The 26,934-nt window shown below is 43.1% G+C and overlaps 1 protein-coding gene across 2 annotated transcripts in view; it reads left to right on the forward strand.

Annotated features, from left to right (window-relative positions):
- The window catches only part of Prdm6 (PR/SET domain 6), a 102,580-nt gene that overhangs the window by 74,191 nt on the left and 1,455 nt on the right, over positions 1 to 26,934 (forward strand). The window contains exons 6-8 of one of the 2 annotated variants that reach the window (XM_085833553.1): positions 10,798 to 11,140; positions 20,670 to 20,846; positions 24,624 to 24,798. In XM_085833553.1, the coding sequence (XP_085689679.1) occupies positions 10,798 to 11,140; positions 20,670 to 20,846; positions 24,624 to 24,771 (668 nt within the window). In that variant the 3' untranslated portion in view covers positions 24,772 to 24,798. Of the gene's footprint in view, positions 1 to 10,797; positions 11,141 to 20,669; positions 20,847 to 24,623; positions 24,799 to 26,934 lie in introns of those variants that run through there. The other variant, XM_021150657.3, reaches the window with a different exon arrangement.

The following is a 26,934-nucleotide window of genomic DNA, read 5'->3' on the forward strand; positions in this document are numbered from 1 at the left end:
AGAGGGAGTGTCTGTTTTCAGTGAAGACAATCTCTGTGCTGGAGATGGACATGTAGTTGGTGTTACTGCAGACACAAACGTACAGGCCACTATGTTCTCCCTTCCTCAGGATGATACCATGTCTACCTCTCTCACAACGTGAACTAGAAGAACATCTCGCCTACTGGCATGAGCTTTCGATGTCCCAGAACCCTGACACAAACTCAGCTCCTCATGTGTGGAGTTTGAGCCAAAAGGATTTTGGAAATTATCTTAGTTAGGGCTTTACTACAATGAACAGACACCATGACCAAGGCAACTCTTATAAGGACAGCATTTAATTGGGGCTGGCTTACAAGTTCAGAGGTTCAGTCCAATATCATCAAGGCAGGAACATGGCAGCATCCAGGCAGGCATGGTGCAGGAGGAGCTGAGAGTTCTACATCTTCATCTGAAGGCTGCTAGCAGAATACTGACTTCTGGGCAGCTAGGATGAGAGTCTTAAAGCCCACCAACAGTGACATGCCTATTCAACAAGGCCACACCTACTCCAAGGCCACACCTTTTAATTGTGCCATTCCCTGGGCTGAGCATATACAAACTGTCACAGAAATCCTGTGACCTTCCTTATTTTCTCCTCGAATACAACCTACTCCAGACTCTGTAGATGCTGTGTTGTGCTGTGTGTTGTGGAATGTGTAGGTGTAAGCACATGAAGGCATAAGGTTCTGAATTACAGCTCATAGTTCAGACAGATGTTTAATTCTTATTTACTGATCACCTACTATGGGCCAGCATCTTTGCCAGGAAATGTCCCTTGCATCTGGAAGAGCATCTCAGAAGTTAGCCTGAATATTGTAGAGTGAGTGACAGGAAAGGATGTAAGTCAGGTATGGGTGGATAGGGACCATGTATCTGGTCCCTGTGAGGACCCTGACTTTTACTCTGTGAGCTTGGTGATAGGGCTGGCATGAAGTTTGGAGCAGTAGGGAGATGCTCTGACCAAAGTTGTAGTAGGATTACTCTGTCTTTGAGTGTAATGAGGGAGAGCTCAGGGGCTCTCACAGAAGCCAGGGGAGCACTGATGGGGGTTTGGACCAACATAGAAGTGGCAGAGGTGGTGAGAAGTAATTGAACACTAGGGGTATTTTGAAAGTAAGACCAATAGCATCTTCTGACATTCTAGGTACAGAGTAAAAGGTGACAAGAATGACTTTGAGACATCTAGACTAAGGCGTGACTATTTCCTGAGTTTAGAAGTAGAAATGGAAGGCGTGGGGCAGCCACGTGGGAGCTGCCATGCCTGCTTGGATTTCTGGTGTGGAAGTCATTTGTACATGCATTGCGTTCACCTTACAAGGCTGTGAACGTGCATGGGGGTGACTGGGGCTGGAGGCAGGGCATTTTGCTGTCCATTTGCCACCCACAGCCACCTGGCAGGGCTTCTGGGTCTACCAAGTGCTGTTCAGATCCAGGGAAGTAGTGCCAGTGCAGGCTTGCTGGAAGAGCCTGCCGTCTGGTTTGCTTTCAGCCCTCTCGCCTGCAGTTCCAGCTGCACGAAGCATTGTAGAGGATGCTGACTAGAGGGTTAAGTGGATTCTGCCAGGGATCATTACAGCACATTTTACCCCTGAAGTCCACAGCAGTGAGCACTTTGTGGCTTCAGTAAGAAAACTAAGTTACCCCTTTCAGGTTTAGTTTGGAGTTCTCAGGAAGGATTGAGGGAAATTCAAAGGGGTTTAAGCCATCATTTAAAAGTCTTACCGGGACAATGCCTCTATCCGCTGAGGGTGTTATGGGAATTTTCTTTCACTTCCTGTCTCAAAGTCCTGTATCTGTCATGTGACTGGCCACCCAAGAAACCAGCGCAAGGCTTCATCAGATAGTGAGGGGAGAAAGCTGATGTCAACTGTAACTCTGAGGCAGAGTCTTATCCCATTTGATCCCAGAGCAGTCTGGGAGTCCTTTGTGATGATGAGTATCGCTTATTCGGTGCCACGCAAATATTCACATGACTCAGGCATGCAGATGTGCAAAGGGGCATTGCAGGGAACGTAACAGATAGCCTTCCTCACCCCGAGTAAGTTAAATCCTCTCCACGGATCGGCGATGCTGAGATGAGTTTTTATTTTTAACCCCACCTTGCTAGTCACGAAATAAATTAGGTTTCTAAAGGAAACTTCCTGAGACCAGAGACTCAGTAAAATCCAATGCACTTCCTTAGGGGCTTGTGTGTGAAGCACACGGCTGCATGTGTTGAGTTGTGGAGACATCTCAGCAGGTAAAGGTACCAACCAAGCCCGCTAGATCTCTGCATTCCATCCCAAGATGTACACAGTGCGAGGAGAGAAGCTGGATCCTGAAAGTTGTCCTGATGCCTCTGACACACATGCGTGCACATGAGCACACAGACACACACACACAACATATATACACACACACACACAGAGACAGACAGACAGACAGACACACACACACACACTTACTTGAAGTAAAGGTACATGGATAAAAATGAGACCTTCCATCACCATTATGAGAAGAGATCAGATATTATTTCAGCCAGATTTTTCTTTTGTTCATGAAATTGATACTGGACCAAGATATTAAGGAAAATGTGATTTCAGTTAGTGAGTAGTACTTACTAAGCACTTTCAGTTATAAAAGAATCATTTCTTCTCATGGTTCTTTCAACATGCAGAGGACACACTTCCCATTGATCATGAGTGGTGGGACCCGGGGCTTAGTAAGTCCCCCCCCGCCCCCCCACCTCTGTCAGCGGCATGTAGCAGTGGCTACACACACTGCCCGGACATGCCAGCAAAAGCCGCCTGGCCTCAAAGAGAAGACAGTGCTCCATACAGGCCTCTGGGCTCTGGAAGCAATTCTTGTGTTGTTTTCTTTTTAAAAACTATAGTTAAAAATGTAATAGTGCGAGAGCCCTTCCATGCACTGCGGGCCTTTCAAAGACCCTGAAGGAACACTTGTGTCGACAGATCACATCCGCAAGAAGGAGTGAGGTTGCCCCAAGCTTCCAGTGGGGGATTAGCTCCTGCAGAGTGTAAAGACCTGAAGTGTGTTCATAGTCTTTTCAGAGGAAATTAAAAAAAAAAAAAAAAAGCAGCAGCTTAGGAATAAATGTTAAACAAGTCTTCCCAGTTGCTGCCTGTGTCTGTCTCAGTCTATGAAGCTGAGGTTGGCAGAATGTGAGACTGGATGGCCATGCCAGACCTGCTCTGGATTAGACCCTGCCTGGAGGAGGCCTGCTTCTCCTCTGGAGTTTCAAAGAACAGCAAATAAAAGGGGCCACCTCCATCCAGGGCCTCTCATCCCCACCGTTCTACCAAGAGGAAACTGGATCCTGCCTAGGGAACACCCTGCTTCATCCTTTATCCCCATGACCTCTAGGACGCAACGAGAACCTTTAATCCAGCAGGCGTAGCCTGTGTGAGCAAGCCCTCAAAGGCAGTGTTGTGAGAGCCTCAGGCCACCAACTTGAGCTTCGGAGGTTAGAAGGTTCATGAGTGTACAACTCAAAGCGCAAACCTTAATGAAGGCACATCTTGGGGTAACTGCAGCAGAGACCCTGAGCTGAGGAGTGTTAGGTAGAATATGGTTAAGAGCAGCCAGAGTAACCCCCTCTACACACAGAGAGACACTGGGATTGGATGCCTTACACAGGTCTGAGTATAGGAAGAAGCTATCCTGTCTTTGAGTGTTGACTGGAAGACCAGACCCTCAGTGCCTGGCAAACATGAAGGTCTGAGCTAGGTCTCTGGACCCCAAGTCAAAAAGCTGGGCACGGTGGTATGCACTTATCATCATCTCAGAGCTGGAGAGGTAGAGAAAGTGGGCCCATGGGATCTGCTGGCCAGTCAGCATAGCTGAAATCAGCAAGCTTTAGGACAGGACAGTGACCCTATCTGTGGAAAAAGAAAAAGAAAAAGAAACAAAAACATGGCTGGTACCTGAGGGATGATAGTCAAGTTGTCCTCTAGCTTCAACTTTATGCATGTAGTCTCTCTCTCTCTCTCTCTCTCTCTCTCATACACACACACACACACTCTCTCTCTCACTCACTTACTCACTCACCCTAGAAGTTAAGAAACTTATAGAATTCAAGAGCAAGCAGAGAAGAAATGCCCACAGGGATACGTTTTCATCTCTAATAAAGGTAGCACTGGAATGTATTCTCTGAGAAGACTGACAAAGGAGGAGGGAAGGAGTGGAGACAGGCTGTTTTGTTGGCTCTTGGGAGTCTTGTGTTTATCGAGCACATGTAAGTTCATCACTCATGATCCTAGTTCTTGGACCTGTGCGAGGTGAACATCTCGCAGATGGGTTTGTCTTCAGCACCTACATCAGCATAGGAGAACCACTGCACCCTTGAGCGTAGCCCACCTGAACTGGACTGTAGTCTGCATGCAGTTAGCAGTCTATGGCAGCTTCTTCACAGCAGAACCACTTAGAAAACATTCCATCCCCAGAACTAGTGAGGCTCAGTTACCCTGTCCTACTCGACTCTCTCTAACAGGAGTGACCCTCAGAAGACTCCCCCGTAAACCCCACAGAACTCCACACTTGACCTTAGCCTAAAGGCTATAAGAAGGGTTCTCCAAATCTCCCTTTCAGAGTCCGTTTCATAGGTACTTTTGGGTCTGTATTTTCTTCTGGGGGTGGGGGGCATCTGTATTTTCAATGTAGACTTCTGTGACTCATAGCTTCAACTATCCAATTGTCCCCTCAGCATCTCCCCTTCCATCCCTCAGAGGAATCTCACCCTGGGAGAATTGTGACTAAAGCCATTGCATTCATTCTCACAATCTGTCCCCCATCCCAGAGTTTAAGAGAGAGCTCACTTCCAGCCATCCAACCATGCTTTGTAGAAACCTTGACCTACAAGTCACCCCAGGCCCTGATGTATGTATTCCTCATGTGTTCTCATCTCTCCTGCCACCATCCTGACCAGGGTGACAAGAGTCTGCTCAGGGCTGCACCATAGGGCAGCTTTTTTGGTGTCATCACAGCCGGATTGAAGTCTTACATGTTTGCTTATTTTACTATTTCAGTTGATCCTCTTGTTTTATCAACAGATAGCTTGGGCTCCTAGATCAAAGTCCAGAAAGTGCCATGGGCATACAAGTCTCCAGCCAAGAGATGATGAGGGCAGCTGACAAATTCTTAGCTATTCTTCCAGAAACATATTCTTTTGTCTCTTCCAATAGTATGTTCTCCCTTACTTTCTTTGGTTTTCAGATGTCTTCCACACAACCTTCTCCCATCTGCTCCCCACAACTCCTGTTCAAGAAAGCCTTTGGTAGCCTTACATTACGGGTCTTCTCGCCTCAGCTTTCTGACAAGGGTTATAGGTATACCCCACCATGTATACATTTATACCCTTTTCATTTTTTTTGCACAAGTACCAGCAGTATACAGTATATATACACTGGTCAGCATGGATTGATGATACACTGAAAGCAAATATCTAGTCTCCTTGAGCTCTGGCTCAAACTCTTTTTGTCTTACAGTGAAACAGTTGTTAAATAATGAGCTCTCTGGGCTGGAGAGATGGCTCAGTGGTTAAGAGCACTTGGCTGCTCTACCAGAGGTCCTGAGTTCAATCCCCAGCAACTGCATGGTGCCTCGCAAACATCTGTGATGGGATCCGATGCCCTCTTCTGGTGTGTCTGAAGAGAGTGACAGTATACTCATACATTCACAAAATAAGTAAATCTCTTTTAAAAACAACCCAGCTCTTTGATATGGAATGCTACAACTAGGAACCACACATAGTCTCTGGCTCACATACTGATTAATTTATTTTCAGGTAGAGTCTCATGTAACCCCTTGCTGCCCAAACTTGCTATGTCGCTGAGGGTGGCCTTGAACTTCTTATCCTTCTGCATTCACTTCCCAGTGCTGGGATTATAGACATGAGCCACCACACCTACTCTTATGGGATGCTGGGGGTTGAACATAGGGATTTATTTATGCTAGGCAAGTACTCTATCCACTGAGCTACATTCCCAGACCCTGTGTTTTAATTAGAATCCAACTAACTGGGTGTGGGTTCTGTAGAATATTATATGTAGACTATTATGTAATATATATTGTATGTCTGTAATTCTAGCACTCAGGGGAGCAGAGGCAGGATGGTTGCAAGTTCCAAGCCAGCCAGGACTGTCTAATGAGACCTAACCTTAAACCCAAAATGAAACCTAAACAAAGGAATTAGACTCCCCAGACCCAAAGATCTTTAGCCTTGCTAACTGTACTCAGTGGACTCCAGACCCCTGGCCTTGGATGTGTTCACAGGCCTACCAGTACCCTGGTTCACTTCCAGGCCCTGTACAGCTCCCACAGGTGCATGGCTGCCTTTCTCTCCAGCTGAAGCCTGCCCCTGCCATCTGTTCCCTCTTGCCATATTGGCACATCTTCAGTTCCTTTAGCCTCGGTTCTTTCCCCGTCACAGGGCAAGGGCTTGTGCTTGTTCCCTTTGGCTGCCTCTTCCTCCTCTCTGCATTTGCTCATGTGTCCCTTCAGGGCTCAGATGCCAACTTCTCGGCATCCTTCCTTTCTTTCTTGCAGTTCTGCACTTTGTCACATCTAAAGTGAACATATGTTAGTGTTCAAACTCCCTGAAATTGGGAGAAATCTTGACAATGGGCATAAATGCCTTACAATTATAATGATTCAATAGAAGTGAAGAATTGAAGCTGAGCCATTGCCTGTTTAAAAAAAAAAAAAACTAGCTTCACATCTTTCAAAATGTCACAGTGAGAGAGACAGTGAGATTTCCTGTCCTCCCACATGTCCACCAGTCAGTATGTAGTAGATGCACAGTAAATATCTTGCAGGTAGGGTAAAGTAAGACTTGATTGTGTGGATCCTCCCTACCCCCAGTGTTTAAACTATACAGATGTGATGAGTTAGTGTTTTTTCTTGACTCCATTCTTCCAGGCTTTAGACATCATTCCTTTTCTCTTAATTTTTGTCTTCATAGACCAAGGAGACTATCTAACTCAGTGTCCCCAAATGCAGAGGCCACCTGTGTTTGTGGTTATGTCATTAAGCAGTCCTCAGGCCTCCTCTGAATTGACTCTTGGGTCTCCGTGAGATAGTGTTTCTGACCTATCCTCGGTTCCTCGGCTGACAGGTTCTCATGTTTGGTTGGTGTTTGTCATTGGTGTAGCCAGTGAGACTGGCATTTTGGGAACATGTTTTCTGAAACGTTCTGCTTTCAAGACAAATGTCTATACATGGAGGATTCTGTGAAAGTGGGTGGGGCCCACAGAACAGCCAGACTTCAGCGATGCTTCCTGTTCGGAAGTTTTCATTCCTACTCTCTCTCTGTAAATCATTTGCTCAGCTTCATTTAATAAGGCAGAGTTATTTCATAAATACAATGGAAAAACCTACTTAGGACAGAATGGAGAGTGTGTTGTTACCTACAACTAGGAAGCCTTTTATATTTGTTTTACAGTGTCCAAAGAAGGAAGCTAATAAGTGGAGAATAATCTTACTTCAGTCATCTTTTGCACCACACAAATGCTGCTTATTACTCTATATTCACGCAGACCCATATATCTCTGATTACTATACAAACTTTTAGATATATAAATTTGATTTTTTTTTACTTAGCATTGATCATTAAACTTACAGAAATTCATTGGCTCATGAATCTGTTTCTTTCCATATAAAGATTGTGTGGCCTTAAAGCTTTAGAACATTAAAAAGCTTGGTCAAGTTCGCTGCTCTCCTGCCTGCTGACCACCCTGTCACCTTACAATCTTCCCACTCGTGTTCCTTCTGAGTACCCTGACTGGCAAGAGCGCACAGTTGCCTGGAGACCTGTGGTGTGCTTTCCAGTTCTGGATTAGGGCTGAAAATGCCAAACATACAGGCTCCACCCCAACCTCTGATGAGGCTCCAGTTTTCACTTTTAATTACAAATGCCAAAGCATTTCCCTTTATCTTTTAGAGTCTGCATGAGAAGTAATACAAAGAAAGATTTTTTTAAAGTCTAAAAAAATCTTCAAACTTCATATTGATTACACAACTTTTTACCTCAGAAGGCCAAATGATCCATGAGTTTTAGTTATGAAGTATAGATCATACATCATTTGAACACAGGCGTACACATATATGTAACATGTATTGTTTGATGTACATGACATATTCACAAAGCTCTATTCTACCCATAAAAGTGGCCTTCCTCTGTTTGAAACACATCTAGCGAACAAAGAGGTATAGAAAGGAACTAAAATGTAATTTGCTGGAACTCAGAAAGCTCGAGCTTGCAGTCTAGGTCTGACCTTAACGATGCATCCTTAACTAATAATGGGCAGGTCGCTGGGTCTTGCTGGACTACTGTTTTGCCTCTTGAAAGGAAGATTGGCTTAGGTCAGTGATTCTCAGCCCTGACTTCACTGCAGAAGCACTTGGGGGACTTTAAACAGTATAGTCAGGCCCTTCTGAGAGACTCATTTGGTTTTAAAAAATTCTCTGTAAATCTACTACCAAGTTGCCAGTGAGTGGCGCTCCAGGGTCTTTGCTCCTGGGGATGAGATGAGCTATGCTTCAGTTGCTGTAGACAAGTCAGTTTCCTGGGTTAGATATGCTGATCATGTGCCTCTGCAGAAGAACCTTGGGTAACACATTAGCACCCCTGTACCATATATGTGATACTCCTTCCTGGTTGATGCACCTCAGCTGCTGTCTTTCAGAGTTGAGGATGCTCATGTCATGAATGGAGTTTGGCCATAGTTGTGGCGAGGCACAAGAGAGCTCCCAGTTTGCTTCCTACCATAGCTCTGAGCTGGTGGCCAATAGCCACGTAAGTAGCTATAGCTCGCGTGGCTTTGTTTCTTTCCATAACCAACTTTTTTGCAAATCATCATCTTCAAAATTCTGCATATTTTTGACGAGGTCTTTCACTCTATTTCTCTGGCTGGCCTGGAACTTTCTATGTGGATCAGACTGGCCTAGAACTCAACAGAGACCTATCATCTCTACTTTTTCCTCTGCCCCCAAAGTGCTGGGATCATAGGTGATTACCACTACTCAGCTTAATCTCTTTGACTCCTGAAATGACCCATATACATATACACATACACATACACATACACACATACACATATACATATACACATATACACATACACACATACACATATACATATATACACACACACATATATACACACACACATATATACATATATACATATACACATACACATATACATATATACATACACATATACATATATCACTTTTAGACCCCCAGAATGACCAGTTAGTACTTGAAAAATATTGTTAACACCGTAAGGTATTTTAAAATGAAGCTGAGAGTAGTGGCTCACACCAGAAATCCTAGTACCCGAGAGGCCAAGGCAGAGTTTGAGGTCAGCCTAGGTTACTGAGTGATAGCCTGTCCAAAAAAAAAAAATTAAAAAGAACAATAAACTTCAAGTATTTAGGTCTCTCTGGAAGAAAACCCTTATCATATAGGTCTTCCTTTTCTTCCACTTTACCACCCAGCAAGGACTATCTGCCTCATTCCAGTCTTGTCTCTTCCTACATCAAAAAGAACAGTGACTGCTTGTGGCCATCAGGCCCTGTGATGAACTCTTTGATATCACACCTTAGCTTCCTATCAGGAGGTTGAAGGATGAAGAGACCACGCCCCCATAGCTCCACTGCTATTGGGCATTCACCTCTTTCCTAAAAGCCATGGATGCTTTATGTCGCTCCATTCTTGGGGTGACTACTTCATGGTTTCCCAAGGACTACAGCACGGGCTTGGCTGTTGCAGCCTTCCCTACAGACATAATGCTACGAAACAGTGGAGTTAGAGCCCAGGCCATCCCTATCACCATGATAGGTTACTAGTACTTTTACAAGCTCAGCTACCACTGTCCATATTTTCCCCGAGAAGAAACAGGGCACAAAGGGTTGAATAAGTTGCCTATGATCACCATCTTTAGTGAAAACCAGACTCAAGATGGGAGCCTAGGCCTTCCTAATTTCAAAGCACTGTAGCTATTGCTACCCCCTTCCTCTACCCATCTGTCAGTCGAATCTCTCTCAAGGCTCCTCCCCGCCAAAGGCTCCTCCCCACCAAAATCTGAATGGTTTTATTCTCCTTTACTCAAAACCAGCCTGTGCCTGTTTCCTGGGCCTTAAATAATGCTTACCATACTTTTAAGGTACTCTGAGGTTTGTCTTTTCCCTCGCTCCCTCCCCAGCACTATACCCAAAGTGGCCAGCATCCCATACCTGCTGTGGCAGTCCATCTCTTTCACTATTCGCCAGCCTGCCAGGTTTCTCCTGTCTTCAGGTATCTGTCCTCTTCTTAGCTCTTCAATCAGCTCCATGGTGAATACCTGTCCTGTTCTGGAAAGGCCCAGTAGTAGGTCTTGGCATTCCCTACCTAATGCACTGAGATTCACCACTTCTGCTCCCCCCACCCCCACCCCACCCCCACTCCTCTATCTCTCTCATATCTGCCGGTCTCTAAGCAGCATGCAGTGTGAACTACCTTATGTCTCAGGCCATAATTGCATGCATGTTGAAGGCAAAGGCCATACAACCACAGCCCTGAGCATATACTAGTTGCTTAATAAACTGCCATTAGATTAGTTATTAATTTGTGATAAGCCTGACTTTTTCCCCCTCAAATGATCTTATTATGCTTATTTGGGGGCCAGCAAGACACAATTTCACATTTGTTTGTTTATAGAGATGTCTTGAAGTATGTGTTATTGTGTTTATTTAAGGGCTAGTGAAGCTGACCTTCTCGAACTCTGACTGTTCTAGTGAACGTCCCTTCCACGGTAATGGAAGCCATGTGCCGACAGGATGCCCTGCAGCCCTTCAACAAAAGCAGCAAGCTTTCTCCCTCGGGCCAGCAGCGCTCCGTGGTTTTCCCACAGACTCCCTGCAGCAGGAATTTCTCCCTCTTGGATAAATCTGGGCCCATGGAGGCAGGATTTAACCAAATCAACGTGAAGAATCAGAGGGTCCTGGCGAGCCCAACCTCAACCAGCCAGCTGCACTCGGAGTTCAGCGACTGGCATCTCTGGAAGTGCGGCCAGTGCTTTAAGACTTTCACGCAGCGCATTCTCCTGCAGATGCATGTGTGCACGCAGAACCCCGACAGGTGAGACCCGAGGCTTGCCTTCCCGGAGCACCTTGGGGGAAAGCCGCGGGCTGCTAAGATGCTTGCTCGCGGGGTGGAAGGTGCCGGAGTTCAATTAGGCGGCAGCTGCGCCTCCATTGTTTGTGAAGGCTGCACAGACAGGTTGGTGGTTGCCTAGAGGCATCTGCGCCTCGCTCGCTATCCAAACAGTTGCGTCCAACTTTAAAAGGGAGCAAAAGAGAAGGAACATTTATGAATATCAGGGGTGGAAAATGAGGTCAGGATAATCAGAATCCCTTCTGTCTTCCAAAGATAATATAGCTGGCTGCCGGGCGGCTGTCACAGCCGTTTCAGAGTTCACCTCCAGTGTGCCGTGAGTATGAACTTAATTAAGTACTAAGAGGTAATGAATTGGAATTTTTTGCTTAGTACTATTTTTCTTCGGAGCATGCAAACCCATAAATCCTGCAAACCTGTCAAAAGGAAATACCCAGTCGGCTAGTGATATGGAAGAAAACAGATGCCACTTATTCAATAAACTAATATCCACACAGAAGAAAAATGTTGACTAGATACCTCAGAGTCAAAGTTGGTTTGAAAGTTTGTCAATACGGAATTTTATGGCCATGAACTGAGGATGAAATTTAGCTGAACAAGTGAATTAAAATTTCAGGTACTCTGACGAGTGGCCCAGTAGATATAATGGAACTATTATTTATGGATCAAAACTGGTTTATTTGACAGCCTTGAAAGCTGGGAGCGCAAAAGACAAAGATCAAATTAATTCAATAAGAAGGCTTCTTGTGTTTTATCTCTCCTTTATGTCCTATGAGAACTTGATTAAAACCAAAATATGCAAGAAAAGCCTAGGAAAAAAAATTCACTTTGAATATAAGGTTTTTTTTTGGAACTAGGATTAGACATTTGGAAGCAAGATTCCTGAATTGTTTTCTTAATTTTGCCACTGATTAACCTCAATGAAGTAAGACCTAAGACTCTTTGTCTCACTCTACAGACACTCCCCTCTCTCCTCTCAGCTCTGCAGCACACAGCAGCATGCTTAGGAAATCCACAGAAAGGATACGGGAAAGAGGTTTGCTAGGAGGGGTGGGGACATTCTAATCTCAGTTTCAGGATATTTATACATATCTGCATCTGCACACATTTTATTTGCGTCAATCTCAAAATTGCTTGCTTAGTCTCAAGTATTACTGTAAGTAATCAATATGGAGACAATTCATTTAGGGCTAAGGCAGCTGTGTCTAGGTGTGTAGCTGCAGACTCGTGTTATGGGGGTGAAATATAAAACTTGGAACATGATTTTTTTCCCCCCAACAAAAGGCTTTTCTTAAAAGTTTTCAGTCGTGTGTATGTAGTCCCTCGATACGTCTTTCTTAGCTTACACATCACTTTCAGACACCTTTAACGTCTTCTTACAAAAACCGAGTTCAGGTGTATGGGTGTGTTATTTGCAAATTGTAGTCAAAGTAACTAGTCATGCACAGTAAAATTAAAAATAGATCACAGTTTCTGGGTCTTTGAGGGTCATCTGACTTCATGTTCAATGTCACCAAGGCAATGAAGATATTCCATGGTAAGTGAACAGCCTGTTTTGTCTGACCCAAGTTATACCCAGAAAATTGCATGTCATGGGTTCAGTCTCTTTAAAGTTTGCCCTGTAAAATACATACAGCACCACAATTTAATACATCTAATCTAAAGAATTAGTTTATATAAACAAAATACCTCCAGGGGAGACTGTTAAGGTTATTGATAACTGTAGGCAGATTTAATGTGATTGGCAAATCTCTCAGTGGTATTAGTCCCGTTCTGTGCTAGATTCTGCTGGGTTCATGGCACTCAGCACCCAGGTGTGGTGGGATAAGTCCTCTCGGATGAGGTGAAGTAATAGGTGTTTATGATCAAGGATAATGATCAGGGTGGGATCAGATTACTTAGGGACTGGGTTTCCAGTTCTTCCCTAAGCTTTGTTGGTGAAGACACAAGAGGTAGTTGACATCATTCATTAATAAATTAAGGAATCAGGACTTGAGGAAAACCAGACTCCTTAAAGGCACATAATACAATTCAATGTTTCTTAGTAACAATGGCAAGACAGTTGGATTACATCATCAACCTCAGCTCTTTAGACAGGAAATAGAGGGAGATGCCTACTCACTCTGATTTATTAATTTTATTCTAGATGAATAATTTATTTTTACCCTATATGACTCGAACCACACTTTTCTGTCTGAGAACATGAGATGGGCTCTTTGTGACAGAGAGTTTGGAGATAGGGAGATATGCTCCAGTATTCCTAACTACACAAGGAAAGGCTAAGCAGGAAAACTTCACAAAATGTGATCCGGACATGACAGTTGTTCGTGATAGTTGCTAAATTTGGAACCTTGCCTGTTCTATTTGTGGAAGCACACCTCTGCTAAACAGATATATTCGTTGGTGACTAGCTTCATAGTTGGGTATTTGTGTCCCATAGTTGGTGCCCATTCATCCATAGCCAGATATCCCTGATACCTGTGTAGCACCCCTACAAATATAAAAAATCCACGCTCAAATTCCTTACATAAAAAGGTGTGGAATTTGCAGATAACCTATGCAGATTCTCCTGTGTCCTCTAAGTTATCTTTAAATCACTTATAAAATACCCCCAAAGAGTTATGAATACCATGTGAATAATTTTTATTCTGTATTGTTTAGCACTACTGGCAAGAAAGGTCTACACATATTCTGTACGGGTGCATTACTTTTTTGTAAAAGTAGTTTCCTATCTCTAACTGGTTAAATCTGTTGATTAGAGACCTACATGCAAGGGAAATGTTAACTGAACAGTAAACTAGTTTAATAGAAACTGTTTCTCCTTTCATGGAAAATTCATGGGAAAAGCTCACTAGAAAGAGAGACCGGAGGACAAAGTCAGAAGGTAAATGGGTTCAAATTTGGAACAGACCCCTGAATCAAAAGTCCAAAAGATCTTTCAGTCTACAGAGAATTTGACTGAAAAACGTAGGACATTTGAATTTTCGGCAAGGAGAATGTATGTCTGATAGCTGTGATCCTTTTCATGGGAGGTGTCATTCAAAAGTATAAAGGAGAAATCCATGGATACCCAGTGATGTGACATCATTCTTCATCTCTGACTTACACACAATGAATACAGGGGAAAAATGAGTTTGATCTGGCAAAATAAGAGTCAGAACAAGAGATAAACAGATCCATGAAGATCCAAGAGCCATGGATTCCTCTCTCTGTTTCTGTCCCTCCTCTCTCTTCCTCTCCCCCTCCCTCCCTCTCTTTCTCCCTCCCTCTCTCTCTCCTTCCCTCTCTCTCTCACTCCCTCTCTCTCTCCCAAATTTCATTCTGCTGATAATAAGCCAACAGATTGACAGATCCTCAGATCTTCCTTTTCTCAACCTACCAACTCTTCTCTGGGTGATCCAAAAAGAAGTTGTTGAAATGTAGACCAATCGAGATTCTGTTTACAGAGTTTGTAAGCATTTGAGTTTCTATATAAACTTAATGCTTGAGCCAGGACACCTTGAATTACTTTGGCCGGGATCAGGAGGTAGATATCGCCTTTCTCTTCTGGATTTTTGCTACAGAAACATTCAACAGAGTCCAGAGGGAGGGTACTCCAGGACCTGGTGAGCAAAGCTTTCGATCACAGTTGATTCTTTTCTGAATGTTCTCATTTTCACAGGAAATGTATTTATAATATTTATCTTTGTTTTATACCACTTTTCTTTCTCTTCACTCCTCGCCCCTCTTGTTTGTGCCACATGGGAGAAAGTCTGCCTTTAGCTCCCAGGCACACCATCAGCTGTTCACAATTATGTTTAAGTGTCATTGATTATAATTGTAAGAACAGTGCTAATGGGAAAATGAGTATCAAAAGGCTCTGTCTGAAGCCGAAGAGTTGGCTCAGAGGTTAAGAGCTCTGCCTGCTCTTCCAGAGATCCGGGAGTTCAATTCCCAGCAACCCCATGGTGACTCTGGTGGGAGGAGCCAAAAGGTGTCTTGTTCTTGCATGCTCTGCCCCTTGCCATGAAAGTGCCAAGTTTATCTTCTTTCTCCTTTACAGTGTTCTGTGGACTCTTGGGTTGAACACTTCTAACCCTTTCGAGACTCTTCATACACGGAGGTAACCTCCTTGTCCACACAGCCAGCAGTGACTTCCGTAGGCCTCTCTGAAGTCTTGCAAGATTTGCCCTTGGGCTGCCTGTCATGGAGCAAGGAGAGGGTGTAGCCCCAAGTGAACAACTTTTATCCTGGAGATTTTCATGATATAAAAGGAAAATCAAAGGATGATTAATAATTTCGAATCAAGCCACACTTAATTTTATTAAATGTTTCAGCCTTTTCCTATATACACCAAAACCAATTACAGACTCAAAACAAATGAATTGCACATTTCACTGGCGTAATCTTTGGCAGAGGAATTACCAGTGACAGAGAATGTCAGGAGATGAACCGAATGGTCTCACTGCTTTCTTAAATCTGCCCACACTCTTGTCTGCTTTGTGGTTAAATTTTGTAAATGTGTACACAGCGCTTTATAGTTTTTCATGAAGCTTGGGCTTTCCTATATTGGAACGAGCCACACGAAGCTATTTCAGTCTAGGTTACCGTAAGTCAAGCAAAGGGACGCTTCAGTTTCTCAGTTACACTATTCGATTTTCAAATGCTCAGCTGCTCTTTGTAGCTCTTTGTAGCCCCGTATCAGGCCCTGCAGCTTTAAACAGTCTCCACTGTTGACTTTCCTGCTTTAGATCCCAAGCAGCCACCCAGCCCCACAGAGCTGTGCACTGTGAGATGCTATTCCTTTGGGTTTGCTTTGAAAATGACGGGAGGCTATGTGTGGATGATGTGTTATGGGGACCAAGTGTTCCTGAAAGATGCTTCCCAATTGCAAAGATGTAAGATCCCGGGCCCCGGTGGAGCACGACACCCACAGATGTCTGTATGTGCTTTCCTGGTGTGACACATCAGTCAAGGATGCCATTTTAGAGTTAAGATAGATCCTAGTCAAAAGTTTGATCACTTTAACCTTATCTTTTTGCCAGATTTTGAAAAAAATCAGTGGGGGTGCTGGGGTTTAGGTTATAAAATGCTTGGCATGCAAATACAAGGACCTGAGTTCTGTCATCAGTACCCATGTGAAAAGCTGGGCATGATGGCACACACTAATATCTTAGTGGTGCAGAGGCAAAGACCAAAGCCTCCTTGGAGCCTCATATAGTCAGTGAATCTTGGGTACAGTGACAGGCTGTCTCAAAGAAAACAGATGGCTCTAGGAATGGCACCACATGTACAAGCATATACACAGCCCTCCCCCCACTCCAAAAATGTAAACGAGATGTTGGTAATGGCAGTTGCCTCTGTGTTCTGAAATTCCTGTTGTTATTTGAGAGACAGGATGTGCTCTAGAAACAAGCACCTACACTCTAAACTCCCATGGCCAGCTGTCCCCAAAGAAATGGTAACTTCCCAAGATAACGTTCTAAGCATCTTTCCTACTCATTTCCGTTTTTAATGTATTCCTAAACCTGTCTTCAAAGCTTTAACTACAATCGGATCGTTTGCTCTCCCTCTTCCAGTAAGGATTGGGGAATGAGCAAGACCTCATTCACTCATGCTAAAGGTGTACTCTGCCACTGATAGATATCCTCAAACATAGTGGCCAGGGACATGGCTCACTGGTTGGGAGCACTTGGTCTTTGAGAGGACTCCAAATTTGGTTTCCAGCACCCATACCCATGCTGGATAATTCATGACTGACTGTAACTCCAGTTACAGTTAAAAAAAACCAACCAACAAACACACCTGTAGCTGTGTTTAGTTTGTTGTTTGTTTAAAGACAGTGTCTCTCACTAAGTTAACCAGGCTGGTCAGCTTGCTCGGTAGCACTGGCAGATCTTGAATTTAAAATCTATATCAGTCCCCCCAAAATTGTGGACCTATAATGCCAGATGTGGCTTCGTTTACTCATGTTAAAAAAAAAAAAAGAGGAAACTCTGTAAACAGAAGAACATAAAGCTGAAAAGAACACCACCCACTAACCCTGCACCTTTGTGGGTCTCTCCCAGGCCCCCTTTGGATATCCTAGAATCACCATGTAGATTAGATGAGCACAGAATTCACAGAGATGTGCCTGCTTCTGTCTCTTAAGGGAAGGTACAGGCTGCTACTCCCACGTCTTTGATATTGTTTGTTTTCATTTGAGACAAGATCTTGCTATGTAGCCTAAGCACAGCATTTATACATTTATACTCCTATCTTTTCCATACATTTCTACACTGAGAGAGACTGTTACGGCAACAAGAACTCACTTAAGCTCCAGGTCCTCATATGAAAAGAATCAAGCTCTGCCAAGATGAATGTCAGCAGATGCTTTGAAATCACTGTACGGTACCTAAAAATACGAGGCTGTAACTTGGCTCTGTGAAATTCCCTAAAGCAAGGTTTGTACCTATATTCTGTTACAGGATTTTCTTGTTATTCAGAATTCTCAAGGTTTTACCAAAGCACAAAGATTGTCCGTATTTTAGGGTATAGGGGGTTGGGGAACAGGGACAGGGAGAGAGAGTGAAAGTGCTCGTGGGCAGGGAGCTAGCTGCGACCATCATGCAAGGTGGCGTTACACTGGAAATGCTATGATTGACAAGCCTTTTTGGGCAACATTAGCTATTTTCCCCCAAAGCAGGAGAAAGATATGATATGCAAAAACAGAGTTCAGGGAAGCTGAGTGACTTAGCCCCATCCCATAGCTGACTAGATCCAGAGGCCGAGGTGGACATACCTCTCCTATTCTAGGCACTTTTGTCTTGCCAAGCTGGGTTCCACATAGTTTTAAAAACTGTCCCATAGTAGCTGGTGAAACAGCTCAGTGGTTGAGAGGCCTTGTTATTCGGCAGGTCGCTGAGTTTGGTTCCCAGCACCCATATTGGATAGTTCAAAATTAGCTGTAACTCCAGATCCAGGGTATATGACGGCAGCCATAGGTACTCATGCACACATACACGCATGCACAAATGTATGCACGCATGCGCAAATGAATGCACCAACATGGGCTCGCACACGCACACCTTAAGTGATATCTTTGAAAGCCTATTCCACAGAATCCCTAGCAAGTGTTCTCTGGCTGGTCCCAGGCAGAAATGGTGCTCTAGGGTTTTGCCCCTTCTCCCTTGATGACACAATTCTACATCAGCCTTTCACATCCTCTCTGTGAATCTTTGCCACTGTCACTATCAGCACAAAAAGGATGGATTGACTTCTGACTGCAGGAAATAAATCACCCCAACTTTTGACAGAAGAGTTAGAAAAAAAAAAGAAAAAGATTAATTGGTTTTATTTAGTGGCTTATTGTTTATAGTGATAGCTATTAAAAATAGATAACCAGAGGCTAATAAATGTTAATGGTCCCTTCACTATTAGAAAAATCAATTGTCAGAGAATATAGCATATATTAATATATTATTTTGTTTATGATCCTCAATAGCATGTAAAAAATTTCATCCCCAGAGAACTATTTTCTGAGAACTCTTTTTAAGGTCAACATTTACTGCCAAGAATAGATTTGCCGGGAGGATATTTTCCTCGGTAGGCAATTTTAATGGCTTTCAAAGTGTTATTTTATAATTATAATAAAATGCATGTGTAATTTGTCAAGATTGATAAACTCCTTTCCAAGGACTCTTATGTATTTCTTTGAAACCTGTTTGAGAGCAGTTAGATAGATTTCTAAATGTAAGTAATTAAAATTGTATAGTATTGAGTTATTGACCAATGCTGGACTATTAATCAAGCTAAAAAATTCTACAATCAGTGCTCAGTGTGCTGAAGCCTAGTAAAATAATAGTATTTGTGTTCAGTGAGGCAAGTAGCCACAATTAAGCACTTCAGTTGACAAATGAGAGGGTACACTTTATTTTGCACTTAATTGAACTGTTGAACATGTACGGTCACCATTGTCTCTCAGCCCTTCAGTTTGGTGTCTGGTCATTGGCGCTTCTGCGTTTGTTAAAGGCAGAGCAATTAGCTCTACTTCACCATTGGCTTTTTAAATTCAGCCAATGTCTGGGCTGCAAACCAGGCCTCAGTGAGTGAGGCGAAGATCCTTCAAGGCACGTTATTAATTTCCTGAACAAAAGAAAATTTGATAAACAAATTAGAGGCCTATCAAGAAATGATTTGAAATGGCACTGAATAGGGACAAGTCCTCAGGTTTCCTCACACTCACTGGATTCTGCTTGAGTAAGCAGAATAACTTCTGGAGAGAAGACAGAATTTTAATCTATTTTATGAAAACTCAACATTGATTTACTTCTCCGTGAGCTGGGAAGAGTGTGCTCTGATAATCTTGCTAATTATCAGGTATTTGTCACAACTTCCTCCCACTGGCACTTACATCATGGTCACCTCCCTGCAAGCACAGTGACATTTGTCATTTCTTGCTGTCACAAATCATTTCGTGCAACCGGAGTCAGTGGAGAGGTGAGATTCAAGAAGAAGACTCGGAGAGATGGAGAGGTGACTCAGGGGTTAAAAGCTACTTTTGCAGAGGACCTGGGTTTGGCTTCTAGAACCCACATGTCAGCTTACAACCATCTGTAAGCATTCCAGTGCCAGGAGATCTAACACCCTCTCTGGCAGCAGGTACAGGTGTGCACATACATACATACATACATACATTCAACATACGTGTTGAGAGGGAGAAGAAGAAGAAGAAGAAGAAGAAGAAGAAGAAGAAGAAGAAGAAGAAGAAGAAGAAGAAGAAGAAGAAGAAGAAGAAGAAGAAGAAGAAGACGACGACTCAGTAGATCAATATTTAGGGTGGGTGAGAAGTCAGGATTTCTTTTTTTAAAGAGACACACATGGTACAGGTCTGGGTTCATCTTTAGTAGACCCTAAGGCAGTTTAATATTTATTAAAGTGTGCATGCAGCTTGGCTGCTTGCCCACTTATTTCCCCAACACTTGGAATAAGGTTCAAACAGCCTATGATGACCTTGGCATCAATGGCTATATCCTTTGAGGACATTTTGTCCTCTGTTGACTGTGCCAAAACCGTGATAATAGCAACTGCTTCCCCTGTCCCACTCAGAGGATTACTGTAAAGATTAAAGTAGATAATTAATTTTAAAGCACTTTGAAAAGTAAAGGATACTAGAGAGCCATAAAAGACAATTATGTATTTTCTTTTGTGCTTTTTGGCTTAATTAATCCCTTGCTAATGTCTGTAAAGTTTACAGACGTGTGTGCCAGTATTTGCCGGTGGGGAGATTAAGACCATCAAATAGCTGTTTTTGAAAGAGTATGATTAACACAGGAAGGGAATGCTTGCCTGTGAGTCGCTGTGTCTCAGCAGCTCTGTGAATTTTGTTCCTGCGACAACAAGTAGCAGAGCTCAGCCGCCCTGTGCTCTGAGCCTGTCTTTAAAGAGGATTGAATGTCACCAGAGTCGTGGTCTCTTTCCTCCCAGTGCTGCCTGACTCAGGAAGCCATGACCAGTCACTCTCTGTTTGTTTCAGACCCTACCAGTGTGGCCACTGCTCACAGTCCTTTTCCCAGCCGTCAGAACTGAGGAACCACGTAGTCACTCACTCCAGTGACCGGCCTTTCAAGTGCGGCTACTGTGGCCGTGCCTTTGCTGGAGCCACCACCCTCAACAACCACATCCGGACCCACACTGGAGAAAAGCCCTTCAAGTAAGTACTGGCCAGTTGTCCACCTTTTTTATTTTTTCCTTATCTTTCTTGGAAACTGCCAGACACTTGCTCCCCTCAGCCCAGCTGGTAGAGAAGGCTGCTTGTCATGTCAGCATCTGCGCTAGAAGAGGTTTTCCTGGGTTTCTCAGCTGACATTTTGGAAATGAAGTAAGGAAAGCTACATTGGTCCTGGCTCAGGGTTTGCAATTTCTGGCCATCAGCAGGCTCCCATAACCATGAAGAGAATGGTCATAGTTCAGGATGCTTGAATAATCCTCTTGGAGAATGTGACTCCTTCGTGAATCTAATGAGGGTTTCTTTTCACTTATTAGAGTGTGAACCTATGATGGCAGACAACTTGTGGCTCTTTAGCATAAACTTTGGAGCTTAAAACCATCAGGCTGATGAAAATCACAACAAAAACAAAGGGTATATTGAAGTTTTTGGTATTCAGAGAATGTGGGTAAGGGCATTTGAACAAGAGTGTGTTTCAACATATAATTCATTAATCAAGGCAGCAGACATTTGAACTATGCAAAATGGCCCACCCATCCATCCATCCATCCATCCATCCATCCATCTATCCATGTGTTCATACAATACAATGACCTACTTTTCCATTGGTCACCCTGCTAGGCACAAGAGATACAAAGGTGAATGAGACTCTACCCCTTTCCATCTTTACTTTGAAGACCTCACCCTCTAAGGGGAAGCCCAATCCATCCATCAGTCAATCAGTCAGTCAATATAACATGGGATGAAAAGTATAACAAGCTGTGTATATACAGTGTTGAGGAGTATCAGAGAAATGGAATCGTCAGATATGTTTAGCATGTATACTAAAGGATCATCAGAAGTTCATCAGACAAGGATGAAGGGAGAAGAGGCTATTACCTGGAGTTCAAACCATACATGACTAATGGTGGTCTCAGAATAGTTGGACCCGTGAACTCTTCTCTTAACACTATTACATTTCTGCTTGTTTCCTGTGCTTGCTTTCCCTACTTGTGAAATAAAATTTAAAAACACAGATGGCCAGCCATATTTACCTTCTGTAGGACAAGCTCAAACAGAGCAGGAAGTGATTCTTGCAGTAGGAGACTAAACTTGCTTGGTCTCAGCCAAGAAGTTTCTCATTCTGTGTTCATCCTGAGGCCAGGTACTGCTCATGGTAACAGTGTACTGTTGGTACTGTCATAGGGACCAGCCTGCCTCACTGGTCTGTCAACCAAGGCAGGGGCTCATAAAAGCCTTTACCTCTATCTATCATCCTTTAAAAAATATTAATTAATTGATTAATTCTTTTTGTGTGCTGCTACATATATGTGTTGTGGTGTATGTGCAGAGATCAGAAGACAACTTGTAGGACCTGGTTCACCCCTTCCGCCATTTGGATCCAGAGGATCAAACTCCAGCTGCTAGGCTTGGTGGCAAGCACCATTACCTGCAGAGCCATCTTTCTGGTCACTCCACCTTTGTCACCTGTGTTCCTTTAATGGTTTAATTTGTTATATTAATAGTAAAAAACAGTGATGGTCTCTGTCTGTGTACTTGCTTACTACATAAAGTCTTCTGGCTAAGTGGGACAGGATGGTTCCTAAAAAACAAACAAACAAACCAAACATACTAACCAAGCTCTGTCCTCAGAGGATGCAATAGTCCAAAGAGGCCTCATTTTTCTAATCCTGAGAGGGACTTAAAAATTCCCTGCCTTGGGTGTTTGTGGGCTGCTTGATGGATGCTGTCATCAGGCCCAATTCTCAAGGGCTCACAGATTCTGGCTTTGCAGCTGGTCTGGAGGTAGGAGGTAACTGTGCCACTTTGAGAGAGTTTGGGAGGGCTGAGGACTGACCCCATTGGTCCCGTGTATTAGAGAGGGTAGCCAAATGGATCCGGTGCTGGGCATCAGATTGATTTTTATCTGTTGCAGTGTAAATAGATTTTAGTAATTAATTGAAGCAGTTTGAGGGTCAAGATGGGAAATAGATTTCTATTAATGTTAAGGTGTTACTTATATGTTACCTCGTTGGCTCCACTCAATTTTTTCCTTTAACATCTTGTTTTTGTCATGTTTCCAATAGGGTTGCCATCTTAACTTAATTTTAATTCATCAGAGTAATATTCAAAGTGCTTTAGTAATTGTCTTTCCCCTCCTTTCTGACAGTATTGCTCTTTTGTTCATACCTGCTTTCAATTCTGGGAATAACAACTGAACAAAAAGATCACGAAGCAGCCAGGTTGTTGGATAGCATTCTATCTGGCCGTTTCAGTCTGGTTTCTTCTTGCTTTTGGCAAAAATAGCCACATGTTATCGTACTTGGGGGGCATTTAAAATGATCAAATTATATATAGGCCCAGAGAAGAGCTAAGTGCTTGCTTAACTTTGCAAGATTTAAACATCTTCTAGGAAACGGAAAGCTAAATCCTTTAGTGTATACAAGATCTATCAGGGTTGTTCTATTGCAAAGGAGTTTGAGAATCTTCTAACCCAGCCCATGGATATCCAACCCATGGACATTTGTAAATATTATGATATCCTTTTACAAGCTTATAAAACAAACATTAAAAAAACTTTCTGTTGCAGATTAGTCAATAAAAATGGTTTCACCACCACAGTTAATTTTACTACTTCAACTAATGGGCATTGGCTTAAACAACGTTGAAGAGGCTGAAAAGAATCTTGTAAAGATGTACAAACCTAAACTGTAAGCCCAAGGCAACTTCCACATAGATGATCCAGTGGCTTCATCCCCAACTTGTCTCCTTGATCCAAGAGGTCTTCTCAGCATCTCCAGGATGAGCAGAGACCAGGTCTGCTGGTCAGGAAAAGTAATTTTTTGGACCTAGCTCTGCTGCTTAGAACTTAGCTGGAGGGACATGGAAACTGCTAGGCTCCCAAGGGGACCAGGCAAGTGGTAGCGAGGGTTAGGATTCCTGCAGGCTTCGCCTCACATCTGATTACCTGGAATCTCCCCGGAAGAACCTATGTTCTAAATTCTAGATAGACCCTGAACCTGTCAAGAGCTAACCTAGGCTGAAGACTTGGAATTTCCAAGTTAAAGACTTCCCATAAGAAAACAAACAAACAAACAAACAAAGGACTGGTTCAAAGGCTTTAGCATTTAGTTTTAGCTATATGAGATGGAAGTCTTGGGACACAAGGAGGAAGGGATCATTTGACATTACAGCAATGGTTGGGCACTGTACTGTAGGAAAGCTAGTTGGTGGTGGTGGAGGGCTCTCAGTGAGGACTCATTGCTCTCTCTCTTTGCTAAATGAGCTTTCCCAAGGTTTGGACTAGAGGATACATTTGACCTGGGAAGCTGCACAGTCAGGCCAGGACTTGCCGTAGGAGACTCCACTGATTTTAGAAGCAAGGGAAAAACACTCACCACGATGTTTTTGCCTTCAGTAAAGGGAGGGTTTTTTTTGTTTGTTTGTTTGTTTGTTTTGTTTTTCAGAAAAAAAAGAAACAAAAGAGAATTCTAAAGTACATCTACCATTTAAGCAAGATGTAGACAAAAATCAAAGTAACTCTGAACATACACACTAAGCATTTGCCATGTACGAAGTCCTGGGCAGTTCGGTCCAGTTCAAGTATTTTAATGGCACACGGCAGATGCACAGAAAGATTCTTGCAGGTTCTCTGTGTACTACAACCTTACATCACCTTGTGATGTTTCTATTCAGGTGGTCCATTCAACCGCCACAGTTACAAAAGAAGGGTGTCAGATGGGAAAGGGAAATCAAGGCTAATTAAGACTCTCGTACCCATAGGAAGTTGGGGACTTTCTGTTTGCTGAAGCGTTTGGAAGACTTTCCACACGTATGTGTCCGTGATGTTCCCTTCAAGGCTGTGACATCAGTGCCCGTGCCAAGGGAAGGCACAAGATTGCAATTCAGGGTTAAATGGCAGCTCAGCTGAAGCCATCCTCTGACCTCCCAGAACCAAGGTACTTGATGGAGTAGGTCTTTCTAATGAGTTCCATGAAGCTGTGGAAATAACTTATAGAGATTTCTCATCTAGAGTTTAGGACAATGGATATAAAACTGAAACCCCAGTCTTATTTTTAAAAAGGATAATTCTTATAAGTCTTTAATTTCCCAAATATATAAATCCTTATTCTCAAACCACATAGATATTATGTCTAATAATCTGTATTTCCCAAGGAGAGGAAATTTCCCCAGGGTAGGATCTAAATTTAAATAATTTCTCCACATCTGCATGTTATTTTCTCCGGTTTGATGACAAGATATGATATTTGCCTGCAAAGGAGTGGTCTTCTTTCAAACTCTGTAGATTGGGAAAAAAAAATTTTTTGATGCTTTTAACAGATTGCTCTATGCCCAGAAATCTCACTGAGCCATTTAACCAAATCCTGGAGAAGAATGTGACCCTCCTTGCTGTCCTCATCCTGCATGGACATTGGAGTAGCACACAGAGATTTAGACTTCAGCCTTATGTAAAGCACTGGGGCTTCTTCTGCATGAATTCTTCACATTTTAATATACAGGATGAGCAGAGCAAAGGCACAGCCAGGCAAATTGTCATTCCTCGCAATTGTTCAAACCATTTTTGCTCTCCTTGAAATTGATCCCACAGCTTCAAAATTAAAAAAAAAAAAAGAAATATAATAATTCGGGAGTTTGTCAAGCCGTGAAAGGTAGTATATTTTAACACACTAATCCAGTACCTAATCAGTTTTCTAATAAACAATCAGCAGTTCGCCGGCGTGTCATCAGCACTCCTGGAGCTCCGGAGAGGGGATGAGCTGCCCGTGGACGTTAATGAATACACCAAAAATCATTAGGTGATCAATACTTCTGAGTTATTTTCATTGAGCTGATAGGTCTGATACATTAAAGCTGACATTATACATTTGTCAAGATCACCGTGCAGTTTTTTTAACAGTGGAACAGGCTGCTAAAAATATTCCCTGAAAGACAATCAAAGAAACACAACTTCTTCATCCTGGCACCCTCAGCTGGCACAGGAACCTGGAAACTTTAAAGCCGAGGTTCTCAACCTGTGGGGTTGTGACCCTTTGGCAAACCTCTATCTCCAAAAAACATTTACATCACGATTTTTAACAGTAGCAGAATTACAGATATGAATATAGAACTATACTATATTATACAGTAGCAATGAAGATTATTTTATGGTTGGAGGTCACCACAGCATGTAGAACTGTATTAAAGGGACACAGTGTTAGAAAAGTTGAGAACCACGACTTTAAATCAGGTAGCCAAACTCCAGCCTCCCAACAGTCCCAAGCACTTGAGAATCTAAGCTGGATGGATATGCTCTATTTCGCTAGCTACTTCTGTACATGATTTACTAACGAGGAAACTGGAATGCTCCCCAGATAATGGGATGTGTGGCTTCCTCTTCTGTTGCAGGACAGTTGGCTTTCTCCAGCTTGCTCGTGCCCAGGTTCCAACAGTGTAGGGTTCTGAGAGCCAGTGGGTTTAGAAGGTTTTTGGAGCTCCTCTTGAGTGCTCTTGGGATTGCCAGTGTGGCTGTCCAGTCTGATCTTGCTTGAGGTAGCCCAGACAAGTAAGATGGTGATGGGGGAGTCACTGTATAATCCAGGTTGCTGCCATGGTGTGTGTGTGTGTGTGTGTGTGTGCACAGAGTTAAGTATGGCGACCACAGAAACACAGAAACAAGATTATGTGTGCCTGTTATGTTTTCAGTAGATTAAGTAGGATGCGAGAGTGGGTTTTGTGGAAGACAGGAATTGGCCCAGGTTCTCTGGATTACAGTCTTTTTAGCAAAGGAGAGACACTTGAAGCACAATGCCTGCTTTCTCCTTTCAGATACCTGGGCCCACATATATATTATATACTGTACTCCCTATAAGGCTGAGCCCTTGCAACCACCCCAGCATCCTGATTCCCAGTTTTTCTGAGTCATCCTATTTTCAACAAAGCAAACTCTAGTCTTAGAAAGTATTTTAACCCTAAAGTTGCTTGGGCTGTGACATTGTAATTAGCATTAGCAAAAAAAAAAAAAAATCAGTCACCTATACATAATTCTTCCACCCCAGCTCTTCCCCCGACTCCCAACTCTACCTTCATCTCCTAC

Source organism: Mus caroli, unplaced genomic scaffold (assembly GCF_978045245.1).
Source record: "Mus caroli unplaced genomic scaffold, Mus_caroli_1 scaffold_19, whole genome shotgun sequence".
Lineage (NCBI taxonomy): Eukaryota > Metazoa > Chordata > Mammalia > Rodentia > Muridae > Mus > Mus caroli.